This window comes from Mauremys mutica, chromosome 3 (genome assembly GCF_020497125.1).
Source record: "Mauremys mutica isolate MM-2020 ecotype Southern chromosome 3, ASM2049712v1, whole genome shotgun sequence".
NCBI classification, from domain to species: Eukaryota; Metazoa; Chordata; order Testudines; family Geoemydidae; genus Mauremys; species Mauremys mutica.
The window spans coordinates 130,359,247-130,384,739 of NC_059074.1; the positions used below are offsets into that span (position 1 = coordinate 130,359,247).

Below are 25,493 nucleotides of genomic sequence, written 5' to 3' on the forward strand. Positions count from 1 at the left end.
GAACAATGAAATAGACTTCAGATGCCTGATGTTGTGGTAGGAAAGCTTTGCTAAGTCATTTTGCTTTGGTAAGTCAATTAGGGTAAGAACTTCTCCATGCATGGAATACATGCACTATGTATATGGAAGGTAAGGAGACTATTTAGGTAAAAACTACATTTGTCAATCTAGCTTGTTACATGTATGATTAAAATTTTAGAGCCAAATGTGAACTTAATTTGGGGATGTTCCTGGCATGAAATTTAACATCTTCAAATCTATCACTGTGGAATAGTAGATAATCTAACCTACACACTGTGGCGAGCTACCCTCTGTCATGATTATATTTTCCCCAAAGCTTGCTACATTAGTTTTAAAACACCTTGTTACTTTACCTCCAGTACCAACTGGTCACTAAAATGAAATATGCATCACAGTACAAATTGTAACACAAGTCATGCACTTTAACCTTGTTAATGTGCAGTCTGAATGCACTTTATTTTTAGAAACACTTTAAGATGTTAAGATCAAGTATATACACTAAGGCTTACTGTAATAAAGCTACTTATTCTACATGAAGGGAATCTGGAAGCTTAAGATAACTGATTACAGAAAAAAATTGTGCTTAGCTTTTTTTAGTTCCAGAAAACTGACCAAACTATTCAAAAAGTGCTCATATATAAACAAAAGGCTTCTGTATCAGTTTTGTATGTAAATGGCAGGAGGGAGGAAGAGAGACTTTTTATCACTCCAAATCTAAATCTGCACCAGTTATTTCTCAGACTGTTTGAAAAGAACAAAAAAACCAATCACATTTGTAACGCTGAAGATAATGACATTGTAATGGAGAAAGGTGTAAAGAGCTGCAGAGAAGGAAAATGAATGAGGTTTAGCACCCACAGAGGAGAAAGCCACCTGAGACCACAGTGCAAGTAGTACTGGGGTTTGAGAACCTTGGAATTAAGCAAACCTTCCTCTTATCAGCACCCTTAACTTGGTGGGTAATAAGAACACTAGATGACTAAAGGCCCTACCCACTTTGGTCACAACAGCAGTCACCGGAGAGAGGCCACAGCTTGTGCTACATCTCAGAACTGGGAAGGTCAAGCAGCCTTCCCCTTTCCTCATCAGCTACCAAAAAGTTGAGCAGGAGGTGTAAAGGTGAAAACTGGACAGTCATTTCTCAGCATTCATTCCTCTTTGGGGCTCTGGAAAGCAGGACACAATTCTCCCAACTTTGAGAAGCTGGTATGAAGGCAACATATTCCACTGGACTACCCCCAGCAGAGTTTGGGATCAAAGGACAGGCAGCTTTTAGTTTTAGATCCTGCAGTTATCAGCAGGGTCTTCCAAATCTGATGTGCAAACTCCCTCTATTTTGAATCACCAGTTATATTCTCTTTTCTGGGAGGAGAAAGGGGCTGTGGTAGAAAGCACTTCCAGATAATATATACTTGGAAGACAACCAAGAAATTGAGATCAAGGTAGATATTTACATAGTATGGTTCTTTGGAGTTATTTTAGGCTTTGAAATGCAGTATTAGGCAGATTCCAAAAAAAATATATGCAAATATACTAGGAGAGGAACATTCCTTGGGAGCATTTCTGGTCAGCTAGGCAACAGACATCCATGCTATATATAATACTCCTGAGGGAATTCTGCAGGGGTTCTAAAGAGGATGGCTCTAGCCTGTTCTCAGTGGTACCTGATGACAGAACAAGGAGTAATGGTCTCAAGTTGCAGTGGGGGAGGTTTAGGTTAGATATTAAGAAAAACTTTTTCACTAGGAGGGTGGTGAAGCACTGGAAAGGGTTACCTAGGGAGGTGGTGGAATCTCCTTCCTTAGTGGTTAAGGTCAGGCTTGACAAAGCCCTGGCTGAGATGATTTAGTTGGGAATTGGTCCTGCTTTGAGCAGGGGGTTGGACTAGATGACCTCCTGAGGTCCCTTCCAACCCTGATATTCTATGATCACTGCAATGTGTGCATATTTTCATGTACCATACATATTTTTAAAAATGTTTTGGTAGAAAATAGCTTCTGCTGAAAAGTTGCTGCAGTTTTGCCCACCAGAGGGCAATGTGGTGCTAGAGCACAGCAGCTGCTCCTGGCAAGCCCCAGCCAGGATAGGGAAGAGAAAGAGCCTACCTTCTTCACAGTGGCTGTTGGACCAGGTCAGGAGTTACAGGGAGATGGACTGCTGGGGGGGGGGGTCAGATAGGGGCTCATAAGGGCTAGTGGGGGGAGGACAGACTGGGGCAGGGGCTGAATGGGAGTGAAGGCACAGGGGGAAGGGGGGTGCAGAGTTACAGAGGGGAAGGGGAATGGAGCATGGGGGCACCGAGACAGATGGGGAGGGGGCAGATATGCCTGACTGAATGGTAAAAGGGGTCTCTCAGGCACTGTGTGGAGACACTCCCTAACAATCTGCCTCCATGCCCCCGAGTTCCATACTTTTCCTACCCATACCCAAAAAACCCTTTAAAGTTCACATCCAGGCTCCTTCTCAGCAGTTTACTTTCCTCTCCCTAAGTGCCTCCATTACCCCCAACTCCCCCAAGCCTTTGCACTGCTTCTGAGGGGTGGGGGTGGGAAATATAGTCCAGTATTCTCATTTAAACAAATTACTCAGAGTTCCGTGTTAATATGCCTAGTAAAGAATCTATTTGCCAAAAAGCATTTCCTGAATCTTTTTTGTAGTCTGCATTGTTACAGACATACTTGCTCACAGGTATTTTGAAATAAATTACTAAAATAATGGAAGCTGGTATGATTATAGTGTATTATTTTAACATGTAGAATTTTGCAGAATTTATAAATATTGCATGCAGAATTTATGTTTTGTGCAGAATTCCCCCAGGAGTAATACAATGAGTCTTTTCTACATGTCATTTAAGTCTAATGCTGCATGCTGACTCTTGATTGAGAGAGGGATATTATACAAAGCTACTTGGATTAATGGCCTGCAAGACTTCAAAAGATAGATTTTTTTTCTTGTGTAAAGCATGGTTAAGTGATTCTATTTAAGCCTTGTGCTTTTCGATTCAGTTTAGATATAGACCCACACCCTTTAGGAAAAATTTAAACTGAACCAAGCCTCACCATGGACTATTTTTAAATGCAGGATTAGAATTCCATTGAGGGGCTCTAGAATCTACCTCAAGCACTCTACGTGTGCTTTTGTGCTGCCAATACCCTCTGGAATTATAGCACTATAATTTAGTTTTGTTTTAATATTTAAATTCTATTTGTGTTCTTTCTCAAGTGAGGATTCAGGTATCTGTCAATAATGCAGTTTTTGCTCATGAAACTGTAATAGATATAAGAAATAATTTTCTATGTTGCTAGGTTTCTTAGGCCAAATGCTGTTCAGTTACACCAGTATAACTTAAGCTCAATGGAGTTATTCTGGACTTACATTCATGAGAAACCTTTCTACCCTCTCCTTATTACATTCCTTTCAGAAATGCCACTTAAAAGTGGCTGTGGAGTGGGGGCAATACAAAAGCTATAGAGATTTCCCACCACTCCTGGAGAGTGATACAGACACCTAGGTTTCATGTTGTCATTGGACTCTCTCCCACCGCCTAAGTATAGCTCTAATGGAGCCATGACAACAGGATTTCCTGTGCTGACTGTTTTGCCCCACAATAAAGAGGTCAGGAGGGAGGTTCCAACATCCTAAACTAAACTATGAACGAAAGTTAATATGACAAGCCGAATACCTGATAGTTTCCAGGGGCAGAGAGAAAATGCATGTAGCCCTCCTATATTCCATTTCCTCATGTATATAAATCCAACACTATAAAATACCCTCAGCGGGATCTGACAACAGGGAGGATGGTACCTTATTCCAGGCCAGAGGGGAGATCTGTATGAAGAGACCCTCCAATTAGGATCTATGTTTAAAATTCCTATAATACCATTATAGTTTAGAATATTTAAAATACATTTTAATGAAAATTCCACATTCAGCATAGTTAGTTGCACTTTCTAGGTACTGTACATTTGAAACACTTGGCCTCACTGAACAGGTATTTTCACTGAACAGACTTTTTATAGCAGATTGCTTTATTAGTAGCTAAAGCATCTTTGAGAAGTGCAGTCCAATGAGATTAAGCAATCTCTTATAGAAACAGCTCTCTCATACAGACACACGAGAAATCATTGTGGTGATCTTTCATGGACTCACACAGCAGTAAAAAGATACACAGTTTTGCTAAAAACAAACAAATCTCATTGGCCCCCACTTCTATACAACAGAAGTGGAAAAGGAAAAGGAAAAGAAAAGAACCAGAGAACACAGATAAGAAACTTCCAAGATCTAAGGTCAGACAGCAGTCATTTCAGAGACTTAGCAGCAGCATTTTTAACCTACAAAGTAGGAAAAAATACAGTTTAGAGAAATTTATTTAAGAATTGTCAGAAAACAGAACAGATGCACTTCACTAGAAACATCCATTCCAAATTTGACAGGATTAGTAAACTTAGATAATGTCCTCACCGTAATTCTAGAATGGATCATGTAAACACCTTGTAGAATGTGGCAAACGTAGTGAAGTAGGAAAATCACTGACAGTGCCAGTGGCTTTGTATTTCAGGTCATAAATATAACCTACTGTGCAATTAACACAAACATGATAAAGCCTAACTCAGTTAACAAGTTTTAGTTAATATGATTAAAAAAATAAAATATAATTGCTTTTAGTGCAACATTTATTATATCAAACATAAGTATATCATGCTTTGGAAATTTACTGTTACATTATATACAGTATACAGCAATACTTTAAAGGTGAATGACAAAAATATGTAACGGAAAATGTTTACATACAGGTGAGTCTTAGTATTGTCCACTGAATTGTCAGGTTTGTTTTGCAGTCTGCTATGTCATATGCACATTCTTGCCTACCACCATACAGTACTGTTTTTCCAGCAGTGGTTTTTCTGTTCACATACAGTAGTAAAGATGTTTTAAAAAAACTGCATAGCCTTCAAGCTGTGTCAGTTGTTGCTACAAACACCAATTGCATGGACATCTGAAAAATACAAAAACAAATTATTGCTGTGAACATTTTATGAAATTTAATCTAAGTTTAGGAATAAAAAGGCTCAAATCCTGCAATTGGCTCTATGGACATGCACCCTTGCAGAGCCACATTGAAGTTCCTGGGACTTCAGATGGATGCATTCAAGCCATTTGTAAACTCAGGATCCCTCAAGCTGCACCCTTCCATTTTTCCTTCATTTAAAGGGCACAAAGCCCTTTGACTGAGGGATTGCCAACTCACAGATTACACTAGGAACAGAAAGTTTCATTTTAGGATTTATGGATGACAATTGATTTAAGAAATCAGTATTTGCAAATTTTTAAAACTTTGCTCTTAAGTTTCAACCTCCTCTGCTCAGATTTCTGCTAGCAGCTTGAATGAGGAGGATGTGTACTACTCATACTGTATCCCACTCAGGCCAAAATGAATGCAGAGAAAATAATCCAGTTATTGTGTTTCAAAGACCAGTTTTATTTTTAATACATCTGCAGCTCAGAGCAAGTGGGTGGCTTTCTTCAAAAACCATCTGTTTATTGCACCAAATGCAGCATGTATTGATTACCTACCCTATGGGCAGGTGGTGTATGTGTGCATTTGGTGCAAGGAACTTTGGCCCTCAGAGACCGTGTACGGGCTTTGGAGACCAGGGTGGCTAAGCTGGAGGAGCTAAGGGAGACAGAGAGACATACATAGATGAGACTTTCCAGGACACAGTAAAATGATTCCACCTCCAGTCTGACAGCCTCTGTGCTATTGATGATGAATGTCTCAGGAAAGGAGGACAGACAACTGGAACAGAGGGAAACGATCTTGTAGTTGGGACCCTCCTTCCAGATGATGATGTGGTATCCTCTCGCACTGAAGATACCTCTCCAGGGGAGGGAACTCCAGTTATTAGGAAGAGACAGGTATTAGAAATGGGCGATTCCATCATTAGAAACAGATAGCTGAGTTTGCGATGATCAGGAGAACCGCATGGTGACTTGTCTGCCTGGTGCGAAGGTTGCAGATCTCTCGAGACATCCAGACAGACTTGTGTGTAGTGCTGGGGAGGAGCCAGTGGTCATGGTACATGTAGGTACCAATGACATGGGAAGGACAGGTGGTGTGTCCTGGAGGCCAAATTTAGGCTGCTAGGTAAGAGATTGAAATCCAGGACCGCCACGGTAGCATTCTCTGAAATGCTTCCAGTTCCACGTGCAGGGCCGGTTAGACAGGCAGAACTACAGGGTCTCAATATATGGATGAGACAATGGTGTAGGGAGGAGGGGTTAAGATTTATTAGGAACTGGGGGAAAACTTTTGGGAAAGGGGGAGCCTGTACCGGAAGGATGGGCTCTACCTAAATGAAAATGGAACCAGATTGCTGGCACTTTGTTTAAAAACTCCTCAATGACCTTTTTAATTTTCAAGGCTGGGGGAAAGCCAACAGGCGTGGAGGAGCATGTGATTCTGACAGACATCCCTTAGGGGGAGGATGGAGATTCTCTATGTCCTAGTAATGGAGGATAGGATGGAAGATAAAATACAGGTAGGATCTGATGAGAAATAGTCAAATGAAAGAAAGTCCCATTCAATTACATCATGTAATGGTAGACATCTAAAACATGACCAGTTTTTAAAGTGCTTATATACCAATGCTAGAAGTCAAAATAATAAGATGGGTGAACTAGAGTGCCTCGTATTAAATTAAAATATTGATATAATAGGCATCACAGACACTTGGTGGAATGAGGATAATACCAGGGTACAAAATATATCGGAAGGACAGAACAGGTCGTGCTGGTGGGGGGGGAGTGGCACTATATGTGAAAAAGCATAGAATCAAATGAAGTTAAAATCTTAAATGAACCAATCTGTACCATAGAATCTCTATGGACAGTAATTCCATACTCTAATTATAAGAATATAGCAGTAGGGATATATTACTGACCACCTGACCAGGATGGTGATGGTGACTGAAATGCTCAGGGAGATTAGAGAGGCTATTAAAATAAAATAAAAAAACAATGGGGAATTTCAACTATCCCCAGATTGACTGGGTACATGTCACCTCAGGATAGGATGCAGAGAAAGTTTCTTGACACCTTAAATGCATCTTGGAGAGGCTAGTCCTGGAACCCACATGAGGAGAGGCCATTCTTGATTTAGGACTAAGTAGAGCACAGGATCTGGTCCAAGAGGTGAATATAGCTGGACCGCTTGGTAATAGTGACCATAATATTATTAAATTTAACATCCCGGTGGCAGGGAAAACACCACAGCAACCAAACACTGTAGCATTTAATTTCAGAAAGGGGAACTACACAAAAAATGAGGTGGGTAAACAGAAATTAAAAAGGTAGAGCACCAAAAGTGAAAACCCTGCAGGCTGCATGGAAACCTTTCAAAGACACCATAATAGAGGCTCAACTTAAATGTATACCCAAATTAAAAAACATAGTAAGAAAACCAAAAAAGTGCCACCATGGCTAAACAAAGTAAAAGAAGCAGGGAGAGGCAAAAAGGCATCCTTTAAAAAGTAGAATGTAAATTCCAGTGAGAAAACTAGAAAGGAGCATAAACAAACTCTGGTAAAGGAAGTGTAAAAATATAATTAGGAAGGCCAAAAAAAGAATGTGAAGAACAGCTAGCCACAGACTCAAAATGTAATAGCAACATTTTTTTAAGTATATAGGTAGCAGGAAGCCTGCTAAACAACCAGTGGGGCCACTGGACGATTGAGTTGCTCAGTGGTTTGAGCATTGGCCTGCTAAACCCAGGGGGCCATTTAGGGAACTGGGGTAAAAATTTGTCTGGGGATTGGTCCTGCTTTGAGCAGGGGGTTGGACTAGATGACCTGCTGAGGTCCTTTCCAACCCTGATATTCTGTGATTCTAAAGGAGAACTCAAGAACGATAAGGCCATTGCGGAGAAACTAAATGAATTCAGCAAGGGAGATTCCCAAACCTGAGCCATTCTTTTTAGGTGACAAATCTTAGAAATTGTCCCAGACTGAGGTGTCAGAGGTGGTTTTGCAACAAACTGATAAACAGTAAGAAGTCACCAGGACCAGTCGGTATTCATCAAAGAGTTCTGAGGAACTCAAACGTGAAATTGCGGAACTACTTACTATAGTCTGTAACCTATCATTTAAATTTGCTTCTGTACCAAATGACTGGAGGATAGCTAACGTGACACCAATTTTTAAAAAGGGCTCCAGAGGTGATCCCAGCAATTGCAGGCCAGTAAGCCTGACTTCAGTACCAGGCAAACTGGTTGAAACTATAGTTAAAAACAAAATTGTCAGATACAGAAGAACAGAATTTGTTGGGGAAGAGTCAACATGTTTTTTGTAAAGGGAAATCATGGCTCAATCTACTAGAATTCTTTCAAGGGGTCAACAAGCATGTGGACAAGGTGATCCAGTGGATATAGTGTGCTTAGATTTTCAGAAAGCTGTTGACAAGGTCCCTCAAAGGCTCTTCAAAGTAAGCAGTCATGGGATAAGAGGGAAGGTCCTCTCATGGACTGGTAAACTGGTTAAAAGATAGGAAATAAAGGGTAGGAATAAATGGCAGTTTTCAGATACACTGCAAAGAGCTACAAAAGGATATCTCAAAACTGGGTGACTGGGCAACAAAATGGCAGATGAAATTCAATGTTGATAAATGCAAAGTAATGCATCTTGGAAAACATAATCCCAACCATACATATACATTGATGGCATAAATTAGCGGTTACTACTCAAGAAAGATTTGGGAGTCATTGTGGATAGTTCTCTGAAAAACATCCAATCAATGTGCAGTAGCAGTCAAAAAAGCAAACAATGTTGGGAATCATTAAGAAAGGGTTAGATAATGAGAGAAAATATATTGCCTCTATAAATCCATGGTACGCCCACATCTTGAATACTGCATGCAGATGTGGTCATCCCATCTCAAAAAAATATATATTGAAATTGGAAAAAGTTCAGAAAAGGGCACCAAAAGTGATTAGGGGTATGGAATGGCTTCCATAGGAGGAGAAATTAATAAGACTGACTTTTCAGCTTGGAAGAGACATAAAAACAAAAAAAAAACAAACAAAAAGGAAGTATTTCTTCACACAGCGCACAACCTGTGGAACTCTTTGCCAGAGGATGTTGTGAAGGCCAAGACTATAACAAGGTTAAAAAAAATTAGATAAATTCATGGAGGATAGGTCCATCAATGGCTATTTTACAGGATGGTCAGGGACGGTGTCCCTAGCCCCTGTTTGCCAGAAGCTGGGAATGGACGACAGGATGGAGCACTTGATTATTTGTTCTGGTCATTCCCTCTGGGGCACCTGGCATTGGCCACTGTTGGAAGACAGGATACTGGGCTAGCTGGACTCTTGGTCTGACCAAGTATGGCCGTTCTTATGTTGGATGGACAGCTAGATGAAAAAAGCCCTCAAGAAAACCCTAGATAGTTGAAGGAAACTGGAGAGTGGGAGAAGTGCTCCTGAGGAAGTTAAGCAAACAAACCAGCTTGCTGAGCTCCCTAAAGAAGAGCATCTGCTTTCCACCCATCTTTAAGCTCCTGTGTGCTACTGGAAGGAGGAGGAGAGGAAACAGGCTGGTCTATCAACAGCTCTCCCTCTCCAGCCTGGCACATCTCCAGAGTTGGGAAGCATCATCAACTCTGATTCTGAGAAGGGCTGGCCAAACACAGCTCATTGCCTCCCTTTTTGCTTTCAAGAGCCATGCAAAGAGCAGGCGGGGGGGGGGGGGTGTACAATCAGCTGCTGATCTTCATTGGAACATGCCTCTTATTTCCACAGTCTGCTTGAGAACTCCTGAAAGGAGAGCAAGGGATGTTTCATTCCAGCCTCCCTTTCTGTCTCCCAGAGACATGTGTCAGACTGGCTCTCCCCCATATGCGAAAATGACCTTAGACAACAGCTTGAAGAGGTAACTATCTTAATCCAGCAAAAGGGAAGAAGCATTTGCTGCATTTCTGCTCAAGTCATAAGAAGGGATGCAAGACATCAAAAACTATTCTTCCTACAAGGAAGAGGAGAATGTTTGGAACCATATATTGTATTTTAACTCATTTTAAAGACCAAGTCTGATCTTTAAACATTTACTTTAAAAAAAAAAACTGATCATGAAAAAAAGTTTGATAGATATGGAAATGTACCCTATGTTTTTTTGAATTCTGATTTCTAGAAGTATTTTCTTATGACACCATGGAAATTGTTTGCACTTCTGTACAGTACAGATGTCTATTGAAAAATCAGAACACATTTCATGGCAGCAGAATAGTCCAAAGGGAAGGTCTTTTGATTGAGAAATTCTATGGAATAAGAATAACCATTTCATATTTCAACAAAGAGTTGACACATGGAACCTACCTCTACTTGAAAAGGTCAATGGCAGCACAAATGAACTTTGCATATTACTTTACTCTATTGTTAAATTGTTTTGCAACCCAAGAACCCCTCAACACTAACTGGCAAGGAGGTTACAAAAATATCCTGATCATGATACATAGGTTCTGGTTGACCAAAGAATGTTATGTGAGGTCTTAAATGAAATCTAGGCTCATACTGGTCATTGTTATTGTTGTGAAATGTATGTACAGACACCATGAAGAGCTATGTATGGGTACTGAAAATAAGTTCTTAGATTCTGTATCAGAGGTGGAAAAACAGGTTTGCTGTCAGACAAAACATGTTTAGTCACCTGCCTCTGCCATGTAAATTAAGCATTTTAAGTTAACACAATGGATGCACATTTACATATGACGTCAGAGATGTGCAAGTCAACAGAGAAGAGAGGAAAAACAAGTGATATGGGTATACTGTCTCTAAGTACAGACAATGAATGTTGGGGATATAAATAGAAGGCAAGGAAGATACCCCCTTATCCTGCACCTAGGAAGTAAATGGGCAGTGCATTTACATTCAGGAAAACAGGATCACAACCAGCCTCAGTTAAGAAGCTGCAAATGGCTCTGGTTCAGATAAGACTTCATTAGACAGAAGTTTAACCTAATAGTTAAGTTTAGTACCTAGAAAGCATGTAATTGTTTTTTATGTAGCCCTTTATCCATTATCATTATTTACCGTCTCTTGAATCTTTGATAATAAGCCTATTGTTGTTTTCACTATATCTCATTACTGAGGTATTAAGCAAGGTGTTGATCCTGAGCTGCATCATATAAGCTAGTGTGTACACTGTTCCCTTGGGGACCACAGACCTGGTATTTCTACGAGTGTTCACTAGATAAGGAACTGGACACTACAGGAACACATCAAAAGAACTTGGGGACTGGAATATACCTATTATGAACTTGCAAAGTAAAAGGAACATAAGAATGGCCATATGGCTCAGACCAATGATTCTGGTCTAGGTGCACCCTGTCTTTAGATAGTGGCCGGTGCCAGATGCTTCAGAGGGAATGAAACAGAACATCAAGTGATACATCCCGTCATCTAGTCCCAGCTTTTGGCAGTCAGATTTAGCCATGGATAGACCTATCCTTCATGAACTTAACTAAATTATTTTTTGAACCCAGTTGTATTTCTATCCTTCACAACATTCCCTGGCAATGAGTTCAACATACTAACTATGCACTGTGTAAAGAAGCACTTTCTTATGTTTGTTTTAAACCTGCTGCCTATCAATTTCATTGGGTGACATCTGGTTCTTGGAAGGGGTAAAAAATACTTCCTTATTCATTTTCACCACATCATTCATGATTTTACAGACCTCTATCATATTCCTCCCTTGGTCACCTCTTGTCTAAGGTGAACAGCTCCAGTCTTTTTAATCTCTTCTCATATGGAAGCTGTTGCTTACCTCTAATAAGTTTTGTTGCACTTGTCCGTACTTTTTCCAAACCCAATATATCTTTTTAAGATGGGGTAACCAGAACGGCAGACAGTATTCGAGGTGTGGGTGTACCATGCATTTATACAGTGGCATTACGATATTTATTGTCTTATCTATCCCATTCCTTACATATCTTTTGTGACTGCCACTGCACTTTGAGCAGATTTTTCAGAGATCTATGTGGAAAGGGCTGGCATTGCCCAGAGGAGCGTGCATGGGTGACTAACAGACTGGTGGTGTCAGGGAGGTGACATCCAGCTAAGTGCAAGCAAGTCTCCCTCATACTGGAGGCAAGGGGGGGATGGGAGAGACCCCACCTTGCTACCCCAAAAAACCATCAAAAACGTTAGCCATGAAAAAGTCCAACACCACAAAATATAAAGGCTCTGTATGGAGGCATCAATATAATACACTAATGAGGTAGAACAACCTACCAAAGATGCTTATTCTCAGTTTCTACGGCTTACCTTTTGTTTCTAGAACAAGTGTTCAGTTTGTTTCGTTGTGTTTTTTTTAACAACCACATTCTTGAGCACTTTGAGCCTGTGCTCTACGTGGGGATCTCAGCTGCCTCAAGGCAGCATCTCCATACTGAATTCCTGAGCCCATCCTTTCTGGATCCAGTTCACCTGATGAGAAAGAAAATGGCCTTATAAGTTGTCCTCATTTGCAGATAACAGATTACAAGTAAAAACAGCTAACACTAGATAAAGTTATTACCATTTATGTTTCCCTATCCCAGTTATAAAAAACAATGATCCAGTTCTTTATCATTCAGATAATTCCATCTCTCATTTTCCACAGTAGTTTCAAATTGTCTAGCCCCTGAACAGAACTGAAGCAGTGTATCTTACAAGTGAGTTAGGGCTATCTACATGGGGAAAAAGCCCATAGCAGCTAGTGTGTACTAGTTCCCTATGTGAACACTTGCACTGTGCACTAAAAGTGCCTTTGTGCATAGTAGCTTTCGCTGCCTGTCCAAAGTGCAGTGTCTCTCTACACTGAAGGATTTTTTTTTTGGCAGTGGGCATACACACACAGCCCTCCTAGTATGGGGATAAACAGCAGTGCAGATGGTGAAGCATGGATTAAGTCAGTAAGAGTGACACACCTGAGGGTGTGGCTATGTACCTGGAGTACATTCCCTACATGTTCTCTACTGGCCCAAGCTGTGCCTCCCATCTACACTGCTAAAAGTAGCAGTGTAGTGTCCTGCTGCTTGAGCCTTTCCCTCTGCAGTACAAAGCTCTGGCAGCAGGGAAAGGCTGCCAGCTTCTTCTGTTGGAGCCCTTCTCCTCTGCAGGGAAAGATTCCAGCAGCAGGAAAAGGCTCTGGTGGGGTTTGGGGGTAGGCAGCAGGGAAAGGGTTAAGCTTTCACAGCGGTGAGGAAAGGCTTTGGTGGGATGGAGGTAGCAAGGAAAGGCTCTGGCAGCAGGGAGCAGCTGAAACCTTTTCTCTTGGCCTCCCCTCTCCCAGAGGCTTTCATGAATTTGGGTGGCTACGCACTGCAGTGTGGACGCAGTGCACCTTTCCTGGTGACATTTAGCTACATGTGCCACTGAAAGTGGTGTGTAATGTAGATGCGGCCTTAGTGTGCAGTACAGTGTGTGTCCACATGGGGAGATTTGTGCAAAATAGCTAATGCACTTTAAATTTACACTCTAGCTTACTGTCCACTAACTTCCCTGTGCAGACAAGCCCTTAGACTGACTGCAGCAAGAGGTCTTTTCCCTTATAGAGGTAGTTAAAGTCCAAAATAACTAAATGTTGGCTTTATAGTTCCAATTTCATTCGGGGGGGGGGAAGGGGGGGAGAGACCCAATTTTAGATACTAGTTTTCAAACAAAGAAGGATCAAAATTACCATAGCAAACCAGGGATAGATTGATCAGTTTGATACACTAGCCTAGCCATGAGCTCTCTGTTTTGCTCCATTTCCATTTAAAATATGAATTTAAAAAAATGGAGTTTTGGCTTTGATTGAGTTAAAAAGGTAGAGGAATTTACACCAAAGAGTTCCTGAACATTCAAAATATGTCCTTGGAATTCAAAACATGGAAACTGGCTCCCTACTAGACTGAGCTTCCTGGTTTTGTCAATTTTAAAAGTTATTTTATGGAGGCACAAACTAGAGTAGACTAGAAAGTGGATTTGCTGCAATGACTATTACCACAATCAAGTCTCACTTGTACTGTGAGGCACCTTATGTATTCTGGAGCCTGCAAAAATATAAATGAGTAAGTTGGCCTCAGCCAGAAGCCATGCAGTTCAATTAGAGCACTTCTAACAATGGAAGGTCTGATATGCTTAGTATACGATCTGTTTAATCACCTTGATATTATTCCCTACCTATATAAAAGCAGGTGCAAAAGTGATCTGAAGAGCCATGTCTGCTAGGATAGTGATGCAGCACAGAAAGCTGCTAAAACTTAAGTCTTCCTAATTCAGAGGCTCTGTAGCTGTGAAGACCAAGAAGGCTACAGAGCATGCAGCCTGCAACCAGAAAGCTGAATATTAAGTCTAACATTAAGAAACTATATGGAGGTACATCCTCCTTTTGATGAATGCAATTAAATTTAATGTTCATTCCCGTTAACATATATGGGGAGGTAAGAGGTGGATAAACAGAAAGGGACTTTTTTTTTTATAAACAGAATGTACACATTTAATCTATTTATACATGTAATCTATTACAAGTAACTGTATCCACAGATTTACTGATGCACTGTGACTAAACTTTTACTATAAGGAAATTCCAAAGCTGCGAGATACTGGAGTTTTCACGATGGGACAAGTGAAAATACATTCTAATTTAAACAATCTTTATTTCAATTTACCTGATTCAATTTTATTAAGTATTTTTCTTGCACACTGTACAAAGGCCTCTTCAACATTCTCCCCGGTTAGTGCACTTGTTTCCAAAAACATCAGTTCTGCATTTGATACCAGAAAAATAAAATCTCAGGTCATTAAAACTTTGAAATGCTCTGTTGCAGTACTTGAAACAAGAAAAAAGTGTGTCAGAACAGTAAGATTTCTTTTAAACAGAAGCTATTTTTAAGTGAGACTCTGAAGCAGTTTAGCCTCCCCCACCCTCTCCAAAAAATAATTAGGTTCTGAAGAGAGGAGTCCGAGAACATACTGAACATTGACATAGTCATGATTACAACATGTAACTGAAAAACTGTTTTTGGTTTGAGATTTAGACATTCTCTCTCAAGTGCTGGAAACTCAAAGGCAACAGCATTGTGCTTGCACGGGAACCAGAATATGAAGCCAACTGCACAGGCCCATCTAGTTCTACTGTTCAAAGCAAGTGGAGTATAAAAATCAGCCAGTATTTATGGTAAGACATTAGATTTATCAATAGGTTTTAGTAATATAGATATGTATTCTTTAACTGATTGTGTTCTATGTCCCTTTAATGCACCACGCTGTTATTCAGCACAAGTGTTTTCCAGTGAAAAATTTAAAAGAATGCCCTAAAAAGCTGCAAGCATGCTGACAGAGAGGAAACGGTGATGTGAGCACCAAACTATGAAGCAGTTCCAAGACAAACCTAATACACACTTATTTTGAGCACCTCTAAAGGAAGAAGAGATAATTAAATCAGTGGCTAATATTTCCCAAATAGGCCACAAATAACATTACATTCACCAAATAGCTATTTGATCATACACAAATTAAAAAAAAATGTTGTTCTAGACTACAAAAGGCTGCATATTGGCTCTACGGCATGAGCATCTAGTTCTTGGATGAAAATTCAGCTTAACACTTTATCCGGAAGTCAAATATGATAGCAAGGCAATTATCTGGAAGTTTACTGCATCTCTATCCAGTCCTCTGAAGTGAACTTTACCTGGTAACATTCTCCCCTCACCTTTCAGTTATAAAATTCATTTTTTTTTGTGAGAGCGCGAGAGAGCGAGCATGAACACGCCATTCAGAAAATCCAGTCCTCAATAAAATGTCTACTTAGGAAAGATTAGTTTTAAAGGTGGAAGGAGAGTGGCTAGCAGATTATGCGGGAGTGGGAGGGAGGCAAGGGCAGGAAAACAGTGCCATTCTTCTCAGCAGTAGACTAAGATGCCTTCTCCCACTATCCAAACTATTTGCATTTTGGATAGACAATACCAACTTGACTTGTTCCAGTGGCTAAAGGACTGTCACTTTATAGGCTTTGCTGGGCTGCTTTTGTCCCTCTTGATCTTCACAAGAAGCTTATGTTGCCTGCCTACCTACCATTCACGTTACATTTCCAAGAGCAGCAAGCTTAACTTCCTTTGACAAGGTTAATCAATGCTGCTCCACAGTGGCTTCAAGCAAGTACTGTACTATATATTATCACCAGTTAACAGAGCAAGTTACCTGTTTTCCTCTTTGTGAGAAAAAGACATAACACTTGAAGTCACTCCCCACACTCAGATCCTCACATAATGTTGCACTGCCTGCAATTTTTGGATTATAGCAAAATCATGTAGGAGACTGAAGAACAATTAAGACTGGATTTTTAAGACCAGGTCTTGGGGTTTTTTAGAACACTGTTCCCTCTTCCTTCCCTTTCTCCCCTTAAATCGCATAAAAGAATCAGCTGGCCTATAACTCATATTTTTCCCCAGATAATGCTCTTCCAGATCCATGCAGGGAGGCGGAATTCTATGCCTGGATCTCACCCCTCCCACGTGGAAGCTGCCTTGGTGGCACCATCCCACCCCAAGAATCTGCAAAAGAATCTCCATGAGAGAGAGAGAGATCCTCATAGGGGGAAAGAGTGGGAGCTAGAAGATCCTATTCATCATCTTCTCCCCAGCCCTATAGAGATATATCCTGGAGCTGTATTGCCTGCATTTCTGCCATATTTTCTTTGTGGATCTTCTCTATGGTTCGGAACCCTCCTTTAAGAAGGCCCTGAGAGTAGTTATGTGTAGGGGGAATCCTTGGTAGTGTGACTTCAATGAAGCTGTGCTATTAGGGAACAGGAAATAGGGGATGAAGCACCTGAGGCACAGTCCTTACATGGATGGTTCTAACTTCCCCTGGATTCCTGGGAAAATGGGAGCTTTGTGGGCCATCTTTTGGCCTTTTCTGTTGTTGGGGAAGGAAGCCAGTGAAGTGAACTCTCTTGGGAAACTACATGATGGGAGCCTCCATGAATAAAATTTCCTCCCTTCTCCCCCTTTATTTCAGCGAAACCCTCTGTATTCAATACTAAATTAAGGGGAAGGGGCATTAAAATTCTAATATTGTTATCAGTGTAACAAGGTTTGTAAGTGGGCAAACATTAGTTCCTTAGTCACAAGAGCTGAATAATGTGAAGTAAAAAAACCAAAAAACAAAAAAAATCTTCAAAACTAGATTAGACAGACTACCTACCATTTTCTTGTGCAAACCTGGATGCTTCTAAAAAAGTAACTTCACGATCTGCATCAAGATCCTTTTTGTTGCCACACAGTATGATAACAATATTTTGACTTGCTAACATCCTTGCATCCGTCAACCAATTAGTAAGTGCGTTGTAGGTTTCTCGGCTGCGTAACACAAAACCAACATTTTTATAATACACAATGAATAATATTTCTATAAACTTCTGGACCAGGATGGCCTAGAGGATAGAACTCAAGAGACCTGGGTTCTATTCCTGTCTCTGCCACTGGCATGCTAGGTGACCTTGGCCAAGTTACTTCAGTTTTATCCCCATTTTAAAAATGGGGAAACTGAGGATCTCTGTAAAGCATGTTGAGATCTACAGATGAAGAGCATTACAAGAGGTTATTTACTGTCACCAGAGTTCTTTGAGATAGTCTCTGTATATTCACACTCGTGAGATATGTCAATGGTGCAGCTCTAATAGTGGATTCTTTTGATAGAACCTGTTGGAGCACTCACTCACACCCGCCAACTCTTCTTTTCACTGTTCCTCAACTTTGAGTCATACTATAAAAGAGGGCATGATGTTCTGCCCGCCCCCCTTCCTTCTACCCTTCCCGCCCCCTCCCCCGCCCCCAAAGTCCAGAATTACAGTTAGAACTCCAAGGAAGAGGGGAACTTTATAACAAAGAATGTTTGTCCTTTGGCAGAAAGGCTGTTCCTACCCAAGAATCCAGAATCACTAAGAGGATCCTTTGAGTGGAAAGCAAAAGTGACAGTCTCTTATGAGTCCCAGTCTTCCACGGCGGCGGCAGGTTGTGAGGATATAGCACTGGAAAGCTTACTTTTGAGGATGCTTTGATTAGGCAATTGTCTAAGGACAGGAATGCAAGGTCCAGTCTCTGGGATCAGTAAATATCTTGAGTAAAAACCCCTCTCTCTAAACTCCTTTGGCACTTCTATAGCCCTCATCTCCAAAAGAAAAAAAAGAGCCTCTGTTCATAGCAGGCTTTCATAAATAAGGAGGACTCCTGAATGATCCACTGTATATAGATTATTTTACTACGCTCATCACTGTAGTATCTGAGTGCTTTCTGGTAGTGCATTAAGCAATGTGACTACACGTGTTATTTGTTCTCACATCCTGTCCCCAGAGGGAAAGCGTGTGAAGTGGAATGTCTTGTTTTGGTATGGGTGGTTTTTAAAAAATAAGTCTACCTCTTGCTACATGAATTGGGAAGGAGAGGGTGAAGTATCTGAATTGGCTTGCACATCTGCTTCGTATCATTTCCAAATGCCCACCTTGGACTGGGATAACCAGACAAAAGTTATATAGGTGGTATCCAAATGAGGTGCTGGGAGGAGAGGAGGGAGATATGGTTCCATACTGGTTCATAGTTCTTGATCCTCAGATCAAGTCTGTTACCTCAGGTCTGACCCAGAAAAAGTCATTGGGTCTTCCCGATCTTTATTTGTGGCTTATGGTATCCTCCTTATCAACATCAAAGGAGGACCTGTTGATGTTGGTATTGTAGCTTTTGATTAAAACAGAAGGAACGAGATGAAAATGGATTTGTTCCTTAACAAAACTTTATCTCCCTTCTTTGGCATAGCCTGTATTGATGCAGGCTTGGACCACATGTATTTGGCTGGCTCTAAAAGCTCATTCAAATAGCAGCAATGTAGTCATCTTCTTGGAACAAAGGATATCTAATTTAGGCTGTAGAGTTTCTTACACTGCCACAGGAGGAATTTTAAGAGTTGTTGCCATTCTTCCTATTAATTTGTAAAACAAGACCGTATCCTCTGAAAGAGGCAATGCTAATGCCATGTTCTCAGCTGGAGAGATCTGGTCCTCCAGCTCTGGATTCATCTCTTTATAACATTCCAGCACTACCACAGTATATCTGGAATAACAACTGGAGACTGGTCCTTCTCTCTAGAAGCTGACAGATCCCGGATCTTTGGAGCCAGTAAGAGATCTCCCTTAGTTTCTTCATACGGCAAGACTGCTGAGTGTCAGGGTAATGCCCAGGAGGATGACAAGAGGGCCATCTAGCCCAGGGAGGTATACAATAATCTGGCCAATAGTTCATTCTAGGCTCTATTTCAGATCACCTGTCAGGGTATGGTGCGTGCTTAAATGATGGGTGCTTAGCAGTATACCCTTGCTTGTGGGTATTGCTGTTGAAATAAAAAGTGGTGTGGCTTGTTCCAATTCTAATTTGCTCATATCTTGCACACAAAGTTACTGCTTTGAGTAACAGTTGTTTTGTACACTACAATCATATCGGCATTTATTTTTGTGGAAGTTTTTACTGGAGTTTATAATTCAGCAATAAGAGCTCACTTTGGAATGAAGTTTAGCACAAGAGCTTTAGACTAGAAGTATTTTTTTTGGTGAACTGATGTGTACACCAGTAAACTTCTAGTGAAGTATAATGACATAACTAAAACATTCTGTATATGTTCTCGTGTTTATGGTAATACAAAATTCCTCTAACTAAATATTTTGAGTAGCTATCTAGCTTAGTGTTAAAAAAAATCATATTAAGCAAGAACACCTCTAAAGAATTTTCAAGGATATGTAAGTCAGTTACAGTCTAATCAGATTGGTGTTCTACAAGAAGTTGGTTATAGAACATCAGACGGGAGAAGACAGTTGATACTAAAAAGTCAGTGCATATAAATCTGATTAACCATTGTTGAGAACTGGGTTTCACTACCAGCTAAGAAATCTCCGAGAACCCTAAAATACAAAATTAAGACAGAACCATGAACAGAAGTAATTCTACTACTACATCTAGAGCTGTAGCTTCCAAATCTGGGGGGGATCCAGTCAACCACCTCACTTTCTCCAGAGAGCAAGAGGGGAACTGCCATACCAGCACACAGATAAGTCAGGTTTCCAGAAAAGAATTTGCTTCCTCCGTCAAGAGGCTAAATTCTGCTCTTCACTTGTTACACCCTGGGCTTGGTAAACTAGTGTCAGATTGTTACACTGTTTCTACCTTATATTAATGCTGCTTTAGAGCAGAGTGGAACTTCACTGTTTAGACCCTGATTATCCTACTAAATCTTCTCCACACCAATTCCAGATTAATTCATTTTACTGGAATACAGGTGATCAGAACTGTACACAGTATTCCTATTAGCAATACCTTGTACAATGGCATTAATACTTCTCTCTCTGCTGGAAATGCCTTGCCTGAAATACCTTAGGAGCACATTTGCCTTTTTTCATAACTGCACCACATTAAAGCATCCTGTGAGTGATCAACAAACCAGGTCTCTCTCCTCCGTCGCTTCCAACTGATAAGCACACAGGTATTGATTTTAAAGAAAAAACATTTTGAACCATTAATAGTATCTAGTATCAAATGAATTATAGACTTAAGTAAAAAAGAAAAATCCAGAAATGGTTAATTTTTATTACCTGGTAATGTCATAGACAAGCAAAGCACCCGCTGCACCTCTGTAGTAACTTCTTGTTACAGACCTGAAAGGGAATTTTAAGTTAGTTATACAATTATGCTCCCATAATGCCTTTTTCATCTCAAGTCTGGCTTACCATGGTGTGTTCCACATGGGGCTATGCTTTCATAGACTTTAAGGTCAGAAGGGACCATTATGATCATCTAGTCTGACCTCCTGCACAACGCAGGCCACAGAATCTCACCCACCCATTCCTGTAACAAACCCCAAACCTATGTCTGAGTTATCGAAGTCCTCAAATCATGGTTTAAAGACCTCAAGCTGCAGAGAATCCTCCAGCAAGTGACCTGTGCCCCATGCTGCAGAGGAAGGCGAAAAACCTCCAGGGCCTCTGCCAATCTGCCCTGGAGGAAAATTCCTTCCAGACTCCAGATATGGCGATTAGCTAAACCCTGAGCATGTGGGCAAGACTCACCAGCCAGCACTCAGGAAAGACAATTCAGAAACTGAAGCTAAAAATTAAGCAGTATTTCTTGGAGGAAGCACCTTCCACCAATGTTTTACAATCTGCACTGGTTACTGAGTGACTTCCAGATGGAGACTGAACTGTTGGTTTGATCTATGAGGGCTGGTCTACACTAAGGGGAAAAATCGATATAAGATACGCAACTTCAGCTACGTGAATAACGTAGCTGAAGTCGAAGTATCTTATATCGATAACTTACCCGTCCTCACGGCGCGGGATCGATCTCCGGGGCTCTCCATATCGACGCCGCCACCGCCGTTCGCGGTGGTGGAGTTCCGGAATCGATATAAGCGCGTTCGGGGATCGATATATCGCGTCTAGATGAGACGCGATATATCGATCCCTGAAAAATCGATCGCTACCCGCCGATACGGCGGGTAGTGTAGACGTAGCCTGAGTTCCAAACTCTGGGTCCTGGCTACATGAGAGATTGTCTCCACTCATTCCAGGGCAACTGTGATCATCTGAAGTGCATGAACAGTCCTCTGGTTTAAACAGGCAATGCCCAACAGCAGGACATTCTCAGGAGCCTTCAGCTTTGAAATTCATTTCTCCTATTATTTGGTCTGTCTTTTGTGACCTTCGGTGGAGGTTTTCCTAGGAGGCTCTTATTGGGTATGTCTACACTGTCTGCAATGTAAGCCCAGGTTCTGAACTCTGGCTCAAGCCTAGCCGTCTCTGCCATCTACACACAAATAGCACTAACCCAGGGCTTGGACCCAGGACCCTACAGTTGACCCAGGGTTCAAGCCCTATTGTTTTCCAGTGTAGGCACAGCCCCACTAGACTCACACTCTGGGAGTCTGCCAAAAATATTCCACGATCCCATGGGCTATTCTTCTTTGTCTTCTGGATAGTGAAGCTCCCCACACTGCACCACAAACAGGCTAGAGCGGCCACATTTTGGGAGGTGCTAAAAAAAATCTGGGATATGGGTGGTTGGACTTGGGCCCTCATAATTCAGTGTAGACACTGGCACCTCAAGTTGGGACCCAGGGTTCAACAATTCCTAACTTGGAGTTAGGAAATAATAAAGATAGTTAACCTAGGGTTTGAGCAGCTCAGGGTCTGCTAACTGGAATTCCACTAACCCTGGGTATGTCTACACTGCAATGTAAGTCCATTGTGTTTCAGACATGGTATTTTTTTTAAAAATTCTCAACTTCACCAGATAAACCCAGATAAAGAGAGTCACCCAGTGTAGGTCAGTTGTAGTTTAGCTTTAAGCAACTAAAGATAATTTCTAATAGGAGTTTTGATCAACCATTTCAGTTAAAGAATATTGAAGTAGAAAACATATCGTTCAGTACTTTTAGACAGAGATCCATTCAAATATTTGTACCAAAACCTTCAGTATCTACATTTTAACGGGGATCCTGGAATATACTAGATAACAAATAGCTGTTTGAATAATTTAAGGAGGGGAGAGAGGCAATGCCCTTCACTTGTCAAAACCAAAACACCAATGTACCTTTAACAATAAATTGTATCCATACCAGCATGTCTGGGGCATAGATCAGTTTCTCTAGAAGTGTATCTGGCAGACTATGAATGTATTTGACAAATGTACTAGGACTATTTTCGTAACAGACTCCACTGATATTGAGATTTATTTTCTTGTATATTTTGATTGACATAGAATTTCTTGGCACTTCCTTGTTCCAGCCAGAAGTTTTCCACAGAAATCTGAGTACTCAAAATTTGATAACATGGTATTTGAATTTGGATAGCAAACTTAAGGCATGTATTCTTCTATTTACATACCTTAATCATTATATAAAAACTTACCACTCATGCAGTTGGTTGTGTAGTGTGTTTCACTATATGAAAAACAGAAGGCCAAAACCTCAGCTGATGCAAGTCAGCATCATTCTACTGACGTCAACGGAGCTATGCCAGATTACACAAACTGAGGATCAGGCTCAGTGGAACAGAGTTAGCCATGACATAAGCAGATACAACTCCAATGACTCAGACATTAACTGCACCCATTTACACCAGGGCTGAATTTGGTCCATAATATCTACATCTCCAATTTAGTATTAAGTATTCTTTAATAAAGTAAATGAAAAAGATACCTGAATCTCTCTTGTCCTGCTGTGTCCCATATCTGTAATTTTACATATTTACCCCCTACATTTATTATCTTTGAACCAAATTCGACTCCTATAGTATGATTTGAGTCATCTTTGACTAAAACAGAAAGAAAAACGGATTTAGTGTTTATTTTGAGAACATTTCAGGTTTATGATTAGATGTTTTTACATAACTTAGAAACACTTCAATATATATTCATTGTGAAGGTAAGAGTATAAACAATGAAAGTGCCATTAAAAATAGATCTCTACCACTTACTGTAAATGCTAGATAAGTCACCTTCTGTGAAGCATATGTTCCCAATTTAGGCAGGAGCAAAACTTCAAAGTGTAACCATAAAGTTACAGCCTGCTTGTCAAAAGACCGGATGAATTGTTCATAATCCAACATAGCTCTTGTGCCATTAATACATTTTCCTCTCAATTTTTTAATATCCTGACCAATTCAAAATATCACTGCAGGAAAGGTTCGCTTTTAAATAAAGCCACTTCATAATACTGAACCCACTAGCAATTTTGGGAGTAATTTTAATATAGTCTCTGTAAGACTATGTTTAAGGTGCTACATTTTTAAAAACAGACCAATTCAATACAATAGCAGAACACAAAGGACTCCGTCTTGTCCACAAATATGCAGGCTCTATTTCTCCTGTAAAGCTTGTTCTTACGCACAAGTTACAGTGCCCCCACAAAATGGTTTATTCTGCTTCCTTGTACTGTTACATTGAGAGGTACTACGAATGGATGAATCACAGACCTACCTCTTGATGGCTGTGAACTCATCATTCAATTAACATAATTAATCATAACCCCCCACTTAAGACAAAAGGAGTTTTGAACTGAGTGGTGGGAGGTTGCTGCAATTTGAGGCTTGGGCCTGGTCTACACTACAGAGTTAGGTTGACATAAACCGCCTTGTGTTGACCTAACTATGTAAGTGCCTACACTAAAATTTTGCTCCCACCAACGTATCTGCCTCACTGTACCGACTGTACCATGAGAGGCACAGAGTCAGTGTTGATGTTGTTAGGTAGACACTGCATTGCTTACATCGACTGTTACTGGTTTTTAGAAGCCATTGCACAATGCCCCTCACTGACGGTAAAAGTGCTCTTGGTCAGGACGTGCCTGCCGACACAAGGAGCAAAGCGAGGACACATACAAATGACAATTACTGCAGTGGCTGTATGCCGACATAAATGTCAACTTAATTTTGTAGTTAGACATGTCCTTGGTCTACAGTAACAACTTATGTTGGTATAACTACTTTGCTCAGGGGTGTGTAAAAAGAAAAACAGGTATATAAAATCCACACCCCTGAACGATGCAAGATTATACTGATTTAACTCCAAATGTAGAGTACTATGTCGCGTCTCCCACCAGCTCTGCCAATGCACTCCAACCCCCTGCAAACACATATGCTATTTTTTTCTGAGGAGTTGGCTAAGTATGAGAATATATGCCAGGATCTGGAACTTCCTGAATCTTATAATGCCAAGGGCCAATGTGAATAATGAGGAATTGCCTGAAGAGGGTATGGAAAACCTGTTCTTTTTTGTCCTTTACTAGTGTTAGATGGAATCCTGTAGGTGAGAGAGAACAGGCTGTAAAAGGAAGTGAAGAGCTCAGCAACTGTGGAGTTGGCAGAATAAAGGTATATGTGTTAAGGCGGTGTATGGGAGCATTGCTGAAAGAGAAGCGTTAAGGTTGTATGGGTAACCTTAACTCTGCATTTGTTGATTTTCTGAAGTCTTAGTTTTGATCAACTCAATGTTTCTGCAAAGGAATGACATTCCACCAAGCAATGTTAACTCTGTATTAAAGCAGTTTTTTGCCATCAAATATAAACAAGTACAAAACAGAGAGGTGTACTCTAACAAATGTTGGCCCAGTCCACTCTGGCATCAGAAATATGCAAGCTTACTTTGCTTAAACACTCACTACTAGCATGCCCTAGTATGGTTTACTTGGACAGTGAGGACAAGAATTATTAATGAGCATCATAGTATAGATCACCTCCCTCTGTAGTCTACAACAGTTTTAGAACATAGTTCTGAACACAGTTCCCAGGCAAAGTCCCTGTCTACACTGGTTAAAGAAGTGTTGCTAGTACAAAATACTTTTAAACAATGTTGTGGCTAGCAAAAAACGGACGGCAGTGTGGACAGAGCTTTAAAACTACTATATGGTGAAACATCAG

General features: G+C 40.7%; 1 protein-coding gene across 1 annotated transcript in view; it reads right to left on the reverse strand.

Annotated features, from left to right (window-relative positions):
- Positions 1 to 2,245: 2,245 nt before the first annotated feature.
- The window catches only part of RAB4A (RAB4A, member RAS oncogene family), a 30,416-nt gene continuing 7,168 nt past the window's right edge, over positions 2,246 to 25,493 (reverse strand). Inside the window, exons 3-8 of the mRNA XM_045011752.1 lie at positions 23,276 to 23,390; positions 20,673 to 20,735; positions 17,243 to 17,397; positions 14,707 to 14,802; positions 12,338 to 12,499; positions 2,246 to 5,017 (exon numbers count right to left, since the gene is read on the reverse strand). Coding sequence (XP_044867687.1) covers positions 12,384 to 12,499; positions 14,707 to 14,802; positions 17,243 to 17,397; positions 20,673 to 20,735; positions 23,276 to 23,390 — 545 coding nt within the window. The 3' untranslated portion in view covers positions 2,246 to 5,017; positions 12,338 to 12,383. The remainder of the gene's footprint in view (positions 5,018 to 12,337; positions 12,500 to 14,706; positions 14,803 to 17,242; positions 17,398 to 20,672; positions 20,736 to 23,275; positions 23,391 to 25,493) is intronic.